Source organism: Mastacembelus armatus, chromosome 3 (assembly GCF_900324485.2).
Source record: "Mastacembelus armatus chromosome 3, fMasArm1.2, whole genome shotgun sequence".
Lineage (NCBI taxonomy): Eukaryota > Metazoa > Chordata > Actinopteri > Synbranchiformes > Mastacembelidae > Mastacembelus > Mastacembelus armatus.
In genome coordinates this window covers 23,821,741-23,838,393 of record NC_046635.1, presented here as the reverse complement: position 1 = coordinate 23,838,393, position 16,653 = coordinate 23,821,741, and the positions used below count along the sequence as shown (strand labels likewise).

Here is a 16,653-nt window from a genome sequence, read left to right as displayed (position 1 = left end):
TTAGAGGTTTTTTTTTTTTTTTTTTTTTTTTGGGAAATTGAGGAAATTTTCCCCTACACACATCCGCCAGAAAAGAAAAAGAAAAAACGGTGGTAGCTCTCAACACCTCCCGCCTCCATCCTCACAGATGCAGACTGTGTTTCACATCAGCCACGATCATTCCAGCTCAAGTTCTGTGTTTCATGCAGACTTAAACCGGGGCATGCAGTGGACAGCTACACAGTGTTTGGTATGTACTGTTTTTCTATGTTTGACATGTTAATTTATCCTGTATACAGCATGCCAAGTCACTTTTTTTCTTGCAAGTTTTTTCTTTCCTGTACAGCAAAGGTTCTCTATTTGTGTATATGTTTTACAGCTTTGGTGCAATGCCATGCTGCTTCTTGTACACTGAAGATTGGTTCTCAGAAATGGTCCATGACAAAAAACGCTTATTCTTAAGTCTTCATAAATGGCCAGTGAATGCTGTATAGAGAGATAATGTCCACTGTTAAATGTTTATGAAAGTCAATTATAATGTCTCGCCACTGAAGTTAACACAAATCAGCCATCTGTTATCGCTTTTATTTTTATAATTGTTCTATTTTACTGGTTTCAGTTGGAACAAAAAATCTATATATAACAAGGCTAATGGCACCTCTCGCCATGGCATGCAACAGTAAACAGTAACCCTTCAACTGGAAATATTACTTGTGAAATGTTTATTGATTTAAGTAGGAAATAATTTATCACATGCTGAAGGTTCAGTTTGACTTTTTGCCTCTGCTGTGAATTTTATAGGTTGTCTGTCAACATCCAGCGTGGGATGTGGACTCTGCAGCCCCTACAGCTGGCTGAATTTTATCTGTGCGTAGAGCTTAGACCACAGAGACCTGATAGTGTAGATCACAGGTTCATGTACAGGTAGAGAGATAATGCAGAAGTGCATGTGTGTGTATAGATGCTAAAAGGTATTTTACCTTCACATTCTTGAGATAAGATTTCATTGATCCCAAACTAGAAATGTGGCTGATATAGGAAAGGACAAAGTGTGAGAGAAACAAGAGGTAATGAGAACAGAATGTATGTGTCATGCTGCTGATGTGCTGAGATTTGCAGTAAAAAAAAAAAAAAAAAAAAAAAAGGTCTCCCAGCTGTCCCCAGTCCTCTGCAAAAAGCAGAATACTCATGCTACAACTAACTACTCCTATTTTAAATTTAATAACTATATAAGTTGTGTACAACATGTGCAGCAGACAAATAGTAAAGACTTTTTATTAATTTCTTTATCACACTCTAACAAGCAGGACTTGCACAGGTTTTAACCAGTAACACTTAAGTATTTGCAGGGAAGCAAAGAAAAGAGAGTGTTAAAATCACACATGACACAATGCGGTTCATATGGCTCTTTTGCTGTCATTTGTTACTCAATGAAAATATGTGAATTTGTATGGGCCCCTAGATAAACATTTCTTGACACAAGATTATCCCACTCTGCTGGCAAAGGGAAAGTGCTAGTGATTTGTTTGGCTTATACTGCTTAGTAACTTGGCCTGCATGAACACTGGGGACATTTTATCCAACAGACTGCTGATTGATTTCCACTACTTTCTTGTTAACCCCTATGTACTGCTTGTGAACATGCTTCACTTAGAAATAATGACCCAGCACAGACTCCTACAGGTCTGTTATATTAGGGTTGAGTACACTATAGAATACACTCGATAGCTTATATAAAATTCAAACTTACTACAAAACTGCTAAAAACCAAACCAATATTTAGTAACTACACTCTGTGTTCGTAAACTCACCAAGATGCCAATGCACTTACTGCAGTTTCTGACACAGAAACAGAAATAACTACTCAGCTAAAATATAAGGACTACACTGAGAAAAAACTACCTTGTGCTATGTGAAATGGTTGTGCTATCATTAGTTAAAGCTAAATTTACATGATTATCACCAAGCCGTTATCTGTAAATGAAATATATCAATTTTCTGGCATGGGTTTGTTATTCCATATATCTAAATGAGACAATGACTAAATCCTGTCATGATGGAGAAAATGTAATCAGCTGAATCTATGCTAAACATAGTGATAATACAGTAACTGTTTTCAGGAAGGACTTACGGCATGAATATTACTCAATTTCCCAGATACTTATGAATTAATCATTTGTATTATTACATAATTATTATTATGACTTCTACATTATTATAGTATGTGTTTCTGTTCTCAGTAACTCATCATTATCTTCTATGTAATCCTCAACTCTGAGTTATACTGTGTTGTGAAGTGTTATTGTTAAAGCTAACTCAGTAGTTAAGTTACATTTCCATCTTGTATTTTGTGAGGATTGTTGCAAAGCAGACTAGCTACACTTTCTACATTGTATGGTTTATATGCAGAATTGTATAAGTACAAGATTTCTTAAAGTAATTGATAGGTAATTCACTGAGCATACATAGACTCTTACTAAGTGTACATAGGGTATTACTATAACTAACCACAAACTGTAAACTACTGAAACATTACATTACACAGATAGCTGAGAGCATGTTTCACTTTATTGAAAATGTCTACATTCATGTGGTCTTGGCCTGAGCGTTTAATCAGATACACATGCATTATTTCCAGATGTTCTGAACCTTCAGGGTGTTCCCATAGCAGTGACTGTGGAGGATCCCTTTTGTGTGTGCGGCCTTGGCATCTTTCTTCACGTAATTAATCAATAAAACGCTAGATAAACTGTCCTTTGTCACGGTTAAGCAAGTTGCCAAAGTTTGTGACTGGAGCTACAGAAAGTAACAGGTTAAAACACATTGAGACTGGTTAGAGGTGGAATTTAAATTTCCTTTGTCAAAATAAGATTTTTCCCTTTAAGATTTGTACTTTTAAGACAAAATATGTCTGTTTCTAATGTATAATGGAGATTTACATGTATCTGTACGCAAACTAATCTGAAACAGATGTCTAGACGTAGCTCATGTAGTAGAACTGAATACCAGGATTCAGTTTCCAAATTTTGATTCCTGAACTAAAGGAAATCTTATCTTCATCTGGCATCACACTATGGTTTGCAGATAATCCACCAATGCAGTTGTTCTTAATCTCAGCTAGGTGTGTGAAGGGATGACATAAAAGACATAACGGTTTATTACAAAGTCAGAAAGTCATGACACTTTAATAAACACTGTCATTTATTGTATGCATAAAAGGCCGTGGGTTTCACACACTAGATATGCAACTGTAAATGTTACTAATTCATGGATAGGAATGTGAATTGTGAACTTTCAACCTTAACTTACAATCTTCATCAGCAGATAAAGTTTGCTGAGTTGTCACTGTGATGGTTCAGTTGTAATTATGTGAAGCGCATGTAAATTCAGCCATGGTCCATGCTCAATGAATGATTTACTGATTTAATTCATATTCAGATATGGTTGTATTCAGATAATATGGTTGATATTCAGATAATATGGTTGTACTATACACTAAGATACTATGCATGACCATTTTATACAAGTAGTCATAAAAAGTTATCATATTGTAAATCGTCAGAGACATATTAACAGAATCACTGATACTACTGTGGTTAGTCAAGTCAAATTAAGTGGCCTTTATTGTCATTTCAACCATATACAATTCAGTACACAGTGAAACGCAACAGTGTTCCTCCAGGGCCAAGGTGCTACATAGAACGTAAATTAAGAAAGAAGACACACAGACTAGATAAGACAACAGATATATACACTGGACTACAATAAATTTCATGTGTGCAAATGAGTCAGACAACATAATAATAATAAGACTGTCACAACACAGTGCTGAGCAGTACACAGAGCTGAATGTAGGAGCGCAAATAGATTGACCTGTGTTACTAAATACTGTACATGTAAACATTTGGGAAGGGACTAGCAGCAGTTATTTGTGCAAATCTGCCAATAGGTGTTTGTGTTTGAGTGTGTGTGTTTATTGGTCCAGTCTGCTTTTATTGAGGAGTCTGATGGCTTGTGGGAAGAAACTGTTACATAATCTGGATGTGAGGGCCTGAATGCTTTGGTACTGTTTTCCAGAAGGCAGGAGGGTGAATAGTGTGTGTGTGTGTGGGTGTGTGTGTGTGTGTGTGTGTGTGTGTGTGTGTGAGGGTGTGGGTGTGTGTGTGTGTGTGTGTGTGTGTGTGTGTGTGTGTGTGTGTGTGTGTGTGTGTGCGTGTGTGGGGGTGTGTGTGTGCGTGTGTGTGTGATCGGCCAGTTACAGAATATTTCTCATATACTTACATATATACTCCCACATGCAGAGAAACATCAGCCTGGACGTAAGGGAGGGTTGTTTTTCTTGGAAAAAAAATAGCACAGTCAGGATTTTGTATGACAGATGGTGACATGGTGCAGTGCATCATCCAATGTCTTGTGCTCTGAGTTATCGTCTTTCACGTATGTCAGTGTGTGTTTTATCACTGAATATTACCATGACTGATCCCTGTGCAGTTACTAAAAATGAAAAGTGATTTAATATTGCGCAGGAGGAGATAATTTCCCACTAAGATTATCAGAATTATTTCACTCTTTGGATTAATAGATATCATTGTGTTGACTTTTATGACCATTACCATCCCTACACCAATATCAGCATGTCTGATATCTAGTGTATGAGTTAGGACTCCCATATATAAAATGTCATAATGCTGGGAACATTAAAGAAAGTTGGGTAAACCTCAGTTATCAGTTATAAATATTTATTATCAATAAAACAGTTACCCAGAATCTCTTTCATAATGCATTGGGCTTTGTTCTTAGGAAATCGCTCTTGCCTGTGAGGAAGCGATAGTTAACTTGGCCTGTTTCCTCAGGTTCTAAATCTTCCAGCTGACCACTGCCCACCCTCCTAGTTAGTGTTTTATTAAAAATAATCACTCACTGAGAAAAGTTAATGACAAAATGAAATAGAAAATATTCTATAAAATAGTAGAACATGCAAGACAAAAACCTTTTGCAGACCAATAATATAAAGAGATCAAAATCAATAATACTACACAAATCACCCTTAGCATGAGAAAAGAACAGCTCAATAACAGGGACAGGGACTTGAGATTTGGAGTTCATATTCTAGATCCATCTTGGATCCCTCAATATCTGTCCTCTACTCTGTTCTCTACTAAGAATGAAAGCAGCAATTTTAATAAGCATAATTCTCCTTGTCTAAAAATGGAATGGGTGCATGTTCCCAAAACTCCACATCAGTCCTCTGTACAACAAATGATATGACAGTAGTTATTTGTATTCAGTTAGCAATAGCTAATCTGTTTTGCACGTTTAGATGAGAATATTGATTACACTGTCTCTGCTGTAGTCAACAGCGAGGTAATTCAGCCTAGCACGTAAGACTAAAGAGAAGGATAAATATTTTGTCATTAATCGTACTGTATCATATTTACATGTGATTTTGGTTGGTTTAAGACATGTTGTGTTAATGAGTGACGTTAGGATGATGTGTTAAGGGGATTTTACCCTGGTCGAGTCATGGTAGCTGCTCCCTCCCCTGTTTCTTCTAGATGTTTTTTGTATTGTACTGTTTGTTGAAATTCCACAGTACATGCTGTTATATGTTCTCTTCCAACATGCAAAGGGTCTTTGTCATATTTTCTACTGTGTATCCATGCCCTTCTCACAATTCACTCCACTTCCAGCAGGAGTAGGAATAATAACTGGCAACCTTGCTTTACACTGCTGACCACTGAGACCTTTTCCATGTAAGAATTTATTGCTGTTAAATAAGACTTTACTTGAACATGTAGTAAACCATAGTACTACAATGGCAGTTTTGAACAATATTGATAAAGCATTGATTGGGCAACATAACTCAAAATTCATGAATTTTAGACCTAATGAATAACAGAATAACTGACCTATGTTCATTGCATCTTTCTTTTACTCCTTAGGTATTATCAAAATGTCTTTTTCCTCATGTTAATAGTTCAACCATTAACTGAGGAGGGAAGAGACCCATTGTGCTGGACAAACACAAACTGAGACCACTGACACTCTTGCTGTGACCTCCTGAATTGGACATGGGGAAAGTTTACTATGTGAGTCAAAATGTGGGCCTCGGGCTGCTTGTTCTAGCGGTCAGCGCTTTGGCCACAATTATAGCTCTGTCCATTGCCTACGACAAGGAAAAGGCCAAGAATCAAGGCAAGCCTGGAGATGGAGCAGCAGACAGCACCAGCATGCCCACACCCTCTACCACCCAGTTCACCCCAAAGGAGCCCTGGGACTACTACAGACTTCCAGGCTCCCTTGTTCCCGTCTCTTACGATGTCACCCTGTGGCCCCGGCTGGAGCCCAACAAAGACGGCCTGTACATCTTCACTGGAAATTCATCAGTGGTTTTCCGATGTGTGGAGGAAACAGACTTAATCATCATCCACTCCAACAAACTGAACCTCACCACCTTTAATGGGCACCATGCAAAGCTGAGTGGCCTGGGTGAAGCCACTGCACCCACTATAAAAAAATCTTGGCTTGTGGTGAAGACAGAGTATCTGGTTGTTCAGCTCAGCAACAGACTAGCTGTGGGAGCGACCTATGTACTGCACACTGAATTTTTGGGGGAGCTGGCAGATAATCTGGAGGGTTTCTACAGGAGTGAATATGTTGAGGATGGTGTGAAAAAGTAAGCAGTGATATATTATCTTTCTGCTTCTGACAGTGACATGTAATGTTCATCCTTCCATTGTCCCTCTTGATGAGGTTTTTAAGACAATATTTCATTTGGTTGATGTCTATTTTGTGTAAATGTTTAGCTGAAATATTTTGCAGAGTTGTCGCTACCTCGCAGATGCAAGCGACATATGCCAGGAAAACCTTCCCCTGCTTTGATGAGCCAGCTATGAAAGCTCTCTTTAATATCATCATAATCCACAACCAAGGAACAGTGGCTCTGTCCAACGGCAGGGAAATAGGTTTGTTTTTACAAATACATCAAATAGAAACTGCAATGCAACGTTTTTTGTGTTGCAAAAGTGATTTTCACAGCAAATGACAAAGAAATCTGCATGTTAGAGACAGTGAATTGTAAATGACAGTCATTTAAGATAATTAACACCTTGGAAAACTGGTTACATGAAAATCACCAACACTGTTAATGCTAACAGAGTGCAAAGTCTAACTCTTTCTCTCCCTGTACAGAAACTGTAGACTCTGTCATCGAAGGCGTTCCTGTCAAAGTAACTACATTTGAACCCACAGAGAGGATGTCCACATATCTGCTGGCATTTATCGTCAGTGACTTTGTTAGCATTCAGTCAAACCAAAACAATAATTTGTTGGTAAGTTTGCATTTATACATATTTGTTCATAGTTTCACAGTGTCATACCAACATCCAATGTCATATAAATCATAGAACACTTGCAATTATGTTGTGTCAGTAGTCACATCATGCATATTACTGTATGTACTGTACTGTAGTGTAAAGATTTCTTTCCTTTTTTTTATCTCCAATCCATTGTTGTGTGCTACAACCTAATTCTTTGCAGATTCGAATCTGGGCTCGAAAGAAAGCCATAGATGACAGGCAGGGTGAATATGCGCTTAATGTCACAGGGCCAATCCTTCAGTTCTATGAGCGCTACTACAATGCAGCATATCCACTCTCCAAGTCAGGTAGGCTACCTTAGCATCAACATGTTGTGGCAAACACTTTCCTGGGTAAAGAAAAATTAACAGTAAGTAGATCAGGTTACATCAATATTATTACAAGGAACCATATGAGTGAATCACAAGACTAAGCATGTACGGTCATGCTAGTGGTTCTATGGAGTTTTACTTTCTCAAAGAAAAAATTTGAGGTAATCGCCAACATGCCCATGCTGGTGTGCACACAATGGCAGTAGTAACATGCTGATGTGTGGTAGGGAAAATGTTTCATGTTTACCAATATGCTTAAGATGATAGTACACAGATTTTCTAATTAGTTCTAAGCACAAAGTACAGCTGAATGTCATGAACTAGGTCGTGGTCAGGAGCAAACTTCAACCAAACAACACAGGAGTAAAGGAAAAGGGGCTTTATTGAGTCAAAAACAAGGGAAACCAGAAACTAATACACAAAGCAGGAGTACATGAAACATGAACATCAAGACAAACACCTCAAGGGGAACAAGGCATGAGGGTCTGGGTCACACACTTAGGGAGACGCACCAGACCAAACAAGAAAACATGAACATGAAAATCTGGGGAGGCAAGGCAAGAGCACACAAGGGCATCAAACATAGAACAAAGACACATGGACAGAGGGACAGGGAACGGACAGAGGGGTGCCAAAAACACAAAAGGAACGAGACAAACACACAAGACAGCGGCAACGCAGTAACGAAAAATAAACCAGAACAACTTAACTGAGTGTGAAAAAAGAGCAATCCAGAAACAACAAAGTCCAAATGGAAAACCAGGAAAACCAGTGGCATAGGGTGTGGCAACAGAAGTCTGGCAAGCAAGGCATAGGAAGCACGACAGACAAGGTAGGACAACAGACAACCTGGCAAGGAAACAGTGACGGAACCAAGGTATTTGAAGTGAGGGGCAAAACAAGGCACAGGTGAAAACAATGAACTAATCAGGTCAAAGAAAAGTGACAAACAAAAAACCAAAACTAGATCCTGCCATGATCCTTTTCAAAATAAAACAACAGGAAGTCCAAAACTGCGGCTCATGACACTGAATGCAGCACAAAAATCTGGGACCCACACAGTGAAACCTCTGTGAGTCCCCTCGCCCCCCTGAAACAGACCCACTGTCATTCCTCTACACACTCCTGACTGCACAAACACATTTAGCTTTAGCGGTTACATAGGCGATCATTAAAAAGTGTAGCATGTTTTAGTTGAATTTAAATCATTATCTCAGCAAGTTATATTCTCACGACACTTTACAACAATATACAATTATTTTGCCACAGTTTTAGATTCCCATTACACCCTGGGTATAAGACAAAGTTGGAAAGCCAAATCTGATGCTGGGCCCTGAGAATATTTCATAATAAAAAACAAATAAGACCTTACTGGATTCATGTTTTATTTGGAGTTCTACTGCTGTCTCTTGCAACATAAAACTTTAGAAATCTTAAAGCACAATCCATATAAAAAATGGTCTCTCCACCCAAAACCACTGGATTGGAGTCTGATATCACTCTTATACGCCAACTGGACAATGAGAGGCACTAATACAGTTCTGGAATCAGTAAAGTGTGTCAAAGTTTTATGCAAGGGAGTAAGACCAGTTTACTTACAGCAGCAATTATCCAAAATGTCTAAAGTGCAAACAAAACAAAACTTTTAATTCTCTACCATTAACATCCATTCTGGTGGTCCATTTCTGTGACTCACATTTTGCTTTCGATTGGCTGATGTCCTTGTCCTCTCTAGATCAAGTAGCTCTGCCTGACTTCAATGCTGGGGCAATGGAAAACTGGGGTCTGGTCACATACAGGGAGACGGCCCTGCTTTATGACCCCGTCCTATCATCCACTGGGAACAAAGAAAGAGTTACATCGGTCATCTCCCATGAGCTTGCACACATGGTAAGTCATAATATTTCTGCCAAATGGCTTTCACCCCTTCAGTCCCAGTTTTAGTAATCAGGAGGAAAAAGAAAAAAGTAAAAGAGAGTTGCAATAGAGTGTTATATTCAGGAACTTCAATCAAGAACACAGGAACGTTTTAAAAATACCCACAACCCCCATTTGCAAAAGAAAGGATGACAGATGATCATCTGGGGACAAATTAAACCTGCTCCCTCACAGATATATTTAAAACCTGCCATCAGAAGGATGTGAAATTCTGTAGTGTGTGTTGATTCAGTTTTTATGTTTCTTGGAGTTGAACTCCTTATTACTTTATCAGAAACTGGTCATGAACAAATACGTTTTCTGAGAACGTGCTGAGATGAACTTACTGTTTACTGTGGCAGAAATCTCTCTGCTGTTCATGTGTTGTGTCTTTTAGTGGTTTGGAAACCTGGTGACTCTGAAGTGGTGGAATGACCTGTGGTTGAACGAAGGCTTTGCGTCATACGTGGAGTACCTGGGAGCTGATTATGCTGAGCCCACGTGGAACATGGTAAGAACTGAATCGTTTACGCATCTCGACTAGCTCCTTGAGAGATGTGCAGGTATTTTTCACAGATCCAACTTGTGCCAGATTTGGGCTGGTTAGAAATCCTGTCCTAACTCACGTCTGTGCTTGGCTGCAGAAAGACCAGATCGTTTTATATGACATGCAAAAGGTGTTTGCTGTGGATGCCCTGGCTTCCTCACACCCTCTGTCCCGTAAAGAAGATGAGGTCAATGAGCCTGCTCAGATCAGTGAGATGTTCAACACCATCTCCTACAGCAAGGTCTGCTCCCATGACAGAAGTATTATAAAGCATCAGATTTTGAGTCAAAAGTGTTATGATGAAAGGGATTTTTAAAATCCAGCAAATAACCAAGTAAAGTGTCAAAACTTTTTACTAGTGGTCCTTTTTTGAATTTGTGATTTCAGTCAGAGCCTTTTTCCACCATCTGGAAAACATCTTGTTTTAATATTTGCTTTGGACTGGGGAAAAAAATCCTTTGCTGTTGTGAGAAGTTCAGTACAAGCAAATTCTAGTGGTTTCTGTGTTGTTGTTTTCAGGGAGCGGTGGTGCTCAGGATGCTGTCAGAGTTTATCACTGAGCCTGTGTTTGCTAGAGGACTCAGTGTGAGTAGAAGGCCTCACCACTTAATCACTGCTCTGTGTGTGTGTGTGTGTGTGTGTGTGTGTGTGTGTGTGTGTGCGTGCGCGTGTGTGTGTGTGTGTGTGTGTGGGTGTGTGTGTGTGTGTGTGTGTGTGTGTCTGTGTGCGGGTGCGGGTGCGTGCACTGGTGGTGACAGTCTGTGGGTATGATGAATCGCAAGTTCATATTTTGTTACTCTGACCGGGTGTGCAGGCAACCACATTATTTTTCAAGACAATTTCCTTCAAATTCTTGACTCCTCCTTTCCCATGTAAATTTATATCTGCTTTGTCTCTACAGGCTTACCTGAACACATTCGCCTTTGGCAACACAGTTTATACAGACTTATGGGACCATCTCCAACAGGTCAGTTCAGTTGAAAAACAGTCACAGTGTTATGCCTGATTTCACCTGGCACTGAATACATGGGTGTCTGTGTTTCTGCTTAAATTCCTACTACCCTCTATTTGTTGTCAGGCAGTTGAAAACACACCAGAAATATTTATTCCAGACTCTGTCCACAACATCATGAACCGCTGGACTCTTCAAATGGGCTTCCCAGTGGTCACAATTGATACCCGGACAGGACGTATCACCCAGAAACACTTCCTGTTGGATCCAGACTCTGTAGTGGACAGGCCGTCTCAGTTCAAGTAGGAATCAGTTTTACCTTATCCTGTAAGTTCCATATAAATGATAAACGTCAAAACTGATTTAATAATAACAGAGCATACTTGCTGTAGTATCCTCCATTTGGACACGTATCTATCTTAATAAATTATCACCACTCTCTGAAGAAGAAATGAAGTAGCCATACATTATGTTCTGGACTCATAATATTGTAGCACTTTAGTAAGATGCCAGCAGCTTTATAAGGTTGTACTTATAGAGCTTTGAGCAAAATGCTAACATCAGCCAGTGGCCATGGTAACATGCTGAAAATGACAGTGCTTATGTGGTGATGTTGAGCAGGTGTAATTTACCATGTTAGTGTGCTAACACTTAGCACTAAGTACAACCGTGGATGCTGGAAACGTTTTTGGCTTTGCAGGTTCATAAACCAAAGAATTGGACATAATAATATTTTAGCCTGATTATGTGCCTATAGGTGAAACATTAGATGAGCACCAAAGTTATTACAACTGGTCCTTAAGATGACACGAATGTGTAAACCAAATTTTATGGCAGTCCATCCAATATAGTTTTTTGGGATATGTTAGTCAAAGAGCGAAGGATTGACCAACAGACTGACACTGCCATCCCTGGTGCCATGTTGCCAGCATGTTCCACTTTGTCACTGTCATTATCTGTGTTTCTGTCCAGTTACACATGGTTTGTCCCAATTAAATGGATGAAGTCAGGTATGGAACAGCAACAGTACTGGCTCCTTCAGAAAACAGGTAGAGTCAGAGCGGTGCCCCTGTTCTTCCACATTAAATCTGCAACACATAGATTCCTATCAGACCGGTGATAGGAATATGTTCAGGTGATGATGTTACCTGAACATGTTGCAGCTTTAACTTCTCTCCCGTTTCTATTTTTGCCTAGACACCAACAGTCTGATGAGAGTGTCAGGAGATGGCTGGGTGCTGGCGAACACTAATGTATCTGGATACTTCAGGGTGAACTATGACCCTGACAACTGGAATCGCCTCCTCTCCTTGCTCAGCACCAACCATCAGGTGAGTCACATGCTCATTCACCTATGGAGGGTCTGTTTGCACTTTTGACGCTGTTAGAAAAGGGTGAGGTTGAAATTTAAATTTATTGATTGTTTCAACTTTAAAATGGATGCTGCATTTGGGTACAATGGTGATTTACTGATACTGGATTAGGGTTGATACATATTGGTTTGCTGTCCTACACAGAGAAGAATGAACTTACAGAGGGTGAAAATCTGAATTCATTTTTAATGGAACCCATTTGGATTATATTTGCTTACGTCATTTATTTGTTGCCCTATTTTCTATTCAGCACATCTTACATTCATTCTTCACAGTTTTTTATTGTCTTTAATCCTAAATTTTCTGATTTAGTCAAATTTCATAGTTTACTGCTTTACATTTTAAACTCAGGAGCCAATAAATATGTTTCCTCAAACTGTAAACATCATGGCTTTTCAAGGAAAGAATGAAACAAGGTTATCTTCACTTGTTTCCAGCTGTTGTGTATGCTTCACCACATGGGCTTGACTGTCGGTATGTGTGTGTGTGTGTGTGTGTGTGTGTGTGTGTGTGTGTGTGTGTACTTTCTTTCAGGCTTTATCAGTTGTCAACAGAGCACAGATCATAGATGATGCATTCAACTTAGCAAGGTAAAGAAAAATATATAATTAAAGTATGAGACACTTCAGACAGTGTGTATCTGCATGTGGAGGATTTGTTTCCTTTGTATAGAGCAAAAATAATCAATACAACGCTGGCCCTGAGAACTACCAAATACCTGTCTAAAGAGAGAGACTATATACCCTGGGAGTCAGCTCTGAGAAACCTTGACTACTATATCCTCATGTTTGATCGCACTGAGGTGTATGGAGCTCTACAGGTCAGTGCTGCTTTAGCATAGATACTAAGAAAAATTCTTATCCTGATACCAATAATGTAAAAGTGAAAATCTAAATATGAAAATATCAATATTTTTAGGCATACCTTAAGAAACAAATACAACCACTTTTTGAGCACTTCAAGACAATTACAGCTAACTGGACCAAAATACCTCAAGGACACACTGACCAGTAAGAATTCATGTAACAAAAAAATATATATTTAAAACAAAAAGCAACACAGGTCTCACAAATACTGGATATTGTTGTTCAAAACTGCAGTTTTTCCCAGCTTTCTCTTATCATCTTCCTTCTCAGGTATAATCAGATCAATGCTATTGGCATAGCCTGCAGCATGGGTGTGAAGGGCTGCAGGGAGCTAATCAAAAGCTGGTACAGACAATGGATGGAAAATCCAGTTCACAACCCGTGAGTACAGTGCAGCCGGCAGCACTGCTGTCTTCTAAAAGTTTAATATTGGCCTCCTGACAGCCAGTGAAACAACTGTACACACGTTGTACGATGTAGAAGAATGAGTCTTTGTTTTTTTATTATTTGACATTAATTTTCTAATCTACTTTATGATCACCCTGATATTTACCAGGATCCTGGCCAACTTAAAAAGCACAGTTTATTGCAGTGCCATAGCTTTTGGTGGCGTGGAGGAGTGGGATTTTGCCTGGACAATGTTCCAGAATGCCACTCTGGCTTCTGAAGCTTCCAGGCTCAGGTCAGCCATGGCCTGCACCAAAGTGCCCTGGCTTTTGAACAGGTACGCTCAAGGCCCGAATCTGTGGGTTTTTCTAATTCATGCTGTTTCTTTGGATGAGGTGCTGTTCTATACATGTACTATCCAAAGTTCAAAATGTAAGAGTGGAGAATTTGCTCTGTCCTCTACACCACACATTCCTGTTGTTTCCTGTAACTGTTAAAAGACAAATTGGGTTAATCATTGAACATTTGTTTCACAACAAGATGGCCACCATTTGGTGAAAGTTTCTCTTGACGTTTTCCTGTAGAATGATTTAAAGTGAGACTACAGGAAAACGACGGTAGCACAAAACGACTCCGTAATGTCCGAAACTTTCCAACTTTAATTAATATAAGCAAGCAGTCACACAAGATCACATGTAGAGTGTATTTATTTAACCAAATACGAATATTGTTACCTAAGAATTCAACTTTTCATTTGTAAAAGGAGAAGCGTGGCTGTTTGTACAGTTCATTCTAATCTAATTAATTTAATCGCTGCACTGCTTTTGCATTTTGGTGTTTTGCCCCCAAACCTTGTTAGATGTAGCTGTAGCTGCCAACATACACACCAGCTGTATGTGTTTGTGTGACAGCACATGGTTTTTACACCTACTTGAATCTTTCTGTGCATTTTCATGCACTTGTGCTGCATTAAAAAAGTTAGTTTCTTGTAAGATTCTTTTTTTTTTCTCACTGAGACAGGTATCTGGAGTACACCCTAGATCCAACTAAGATTCGCAAGCAAGACGCCACCTCTACCGTCCAGTACATTGCCAGAAACGTCGTGGGAATGCCGCTAGCCTGGAACTTCGTCAGAGCAAGATGGAGTTACATTTTCCAGCAGTAAGAGGCTCACACAAGGGTTTGTTAGAAAAGTTAATGAGTCAGCACTTGCAAGTAATTATTTAAGGGCAGAATAAAATTTAGTACAGTACAGAGAATCCACTTCAGCCCTCAGTATAAAAGTTAAAATGATGTGACTTCTCCAATTGCAATTCCGCTGTTTTGACTTATTTACATTTTGCTGAGTATGCAAGCATTTCTTCAGACTGGACTCAGAGGTAGAAAATAGGCAAAAAATAGCCACAAGTATTTGACAATGAAACATTAACGACGTTATAATTTTGTTACAGCTGTTTTTGCTTCACACCTGATCAGCATCACCTGTTGTTTGCAGCATCAGTCATCATTTTCTCAGAAAGAAATTCAACAAGGCCAAAAATAGGATACGCACATTTTCCTTCTGCTAATTGCCATCATTAACATCGCTGCATCTTTCAAGCAAATTGCATCCTTCTGTGTGCTTTAGGTATGGAAAAGGATCATTTTCCTTCTCTAATCTCATCAGTGGGATCACAAGGAGATTCTCTACAGAGTTTGAGTTGCAGGAGGTTTGCAAGCACACACAACAGCACTGACAGACACACTGCATTTCCCTGAGTGTGTTCAGAGGGGATAAAAAAAACACACTTTTTGTGACTTTGTTTTGTCTTTCTCTTCAGCTGAAGAAATTCAAGGAAGACAATGTTCATGTTGGTTTTGGCTCAGCCACACTGGCCCTGGAGCAGAGCATAGAGAAGACCACAGCCAACATCAAATGGGTGACAGAGAACAAAGCCAGTGTGCTGAAGTGGTTCACTGAGGAGTCCACATGAGAACCTCAAAATGACATTTTCTCTTTTCTTTTTTTTTTTGTACTGTGGATAGATAATGAATGAAGATAACTATAATCAGAATAAAGTGAAAAACAACCAACAGCCACCCCTTTTTTCTTGTTGAGAACTGTGACAAATGTGACAAGATACCTCACCAGACCTTCACTGCAAAAGAACAGACATAAGCTTATCAGTGGGCCACTTATTATAGTATGTGTATCAGTGATGATGTGATAACTTAATATGTTGAATCCTCACCTCGAGTCTGTGAATGTCATAGAGAATGACATTATATAAAAAGAACATTAATTTTTACTTTATGAAATGAATTCTTGTTGTGTTCTTTTCATTGCTTTATAAGTTGGGATATAAGATCAGCTGTAGTGTTTGACCAGGGGCATAGATCTACACAAACAGCACGTAAATACACTCCTTGTGATCCCACTGATGACACTACCCTAATTTTACCAGTGCAGTGACAGTAGTCAGCCCATGTATTACTATCACAAAACACTAATGATGTCAATCTGATGCTGTGTTTCCTATAGGAGCATATCTTTCTATTTACTTAACAATAATCAGAGATAGGCTGCTGTGCTGTTATATTCTCATCTTGAATAAACACATCTGAATTAATACTGTTTAAAGGTAATTATTTGGACTATATTGTCTATTCACTGCACATGAAGATTAAAATAAAAAAATCGCCTGTTAATTATGATGTAATCTGTCTGTTACCTTATATAAACACAGTCCTGTTTATTCTGTATATTTGTACTTGTATGTATTCATATTTTTAATGGAAATATGATCTCTCTCTCTCTCTGTCTCTCTCTCCCTCTCTCTCTCTGTCTCTCTCTCTCTTCCAACAATCCCTGCCCTGATGATTCGACTGCTGATTCCACTCTCATCTAAGATTGTATCTTCCGCCTTCTGCCTGAGCAAGAGGCAGTCATTTCACAGATCACA

At 39.1% G+C, this 16,653-nt stretch overlaps 1 protein-coding gene across 1 annotated transcript; it reads left to right on the top strand.

The window, feature by feature from the left end:
- Positions 1 to 119: 119 nt before the first annotated feature.
- On the top strand, positions 120 to 16,382 carry LOC113122526 (aminopeptidase N-like). The gene is made up of 21 exons (XM_026293944.1): positions 120 to 229; positions 5,922 to 6,655; positions 6,802 to 6,944; positions 7,171 to 7,310; positions 7,519 to 7,645; positions 9,405 to 9,559; positions 9,984 to 10,097; positions 10,231 to 10,374; positions 10,653 to 10,718; positions 11,035 to 11,100; positions 11,212 to 11,387; positions 12,058 to 12,134; positions 12,283 to 12,416; positions 12,993 to 13,048; positions 13,131 to 13,278; positions 13,377 to 13,468; positions 13,595 to 13,705; positions 13,881 to 14,048; positions 14,732 to 14,872; positions 15,339 to 15,420; positions 15,532 to 16,382. The coding sequence occupies exons 2-21, from the start codon at positions 6,051 to 6,053 to the stop codon at positions 15,682 to 15,684; spliced, it is 2,898 nt and encodes a 965-aa protein (XP_026149729.1). The 5' UTR covers positions 120 to 229; positions 5,922 to 6,050; the 3' UTR covers positions 15,685 to 16,382.
- The last annotated feature ends 271 nt before the right edge of the window (positions 16,383 to 16,653 follow it).

Excerpts from the sequence above, each read along its gene's own strand:
- LOC113122526 (XM_026293944.1), top strand. The coding sequence starts at position 6,051 with ATGGGGAAAGTTTACTATGTGAGTCAAAATGTGGGCCTCGGGCTGCTT. Across the intron at positions 13,469-13,594 it reads CCTCAAGGACACACTGACCA|GTATAATCAGATCAATGCTA; the intron begins GTAAGAATTCAT and ends CTTCCTTCTCAG. Across the intron at positions 14,873-15,338 it reads TGGAGTTACATTTTCCAGCA|GTATGGAAAAGGATCATTTT; the intron begins GTAAGAGGCTCA and ends TGTGTGCTTTAG.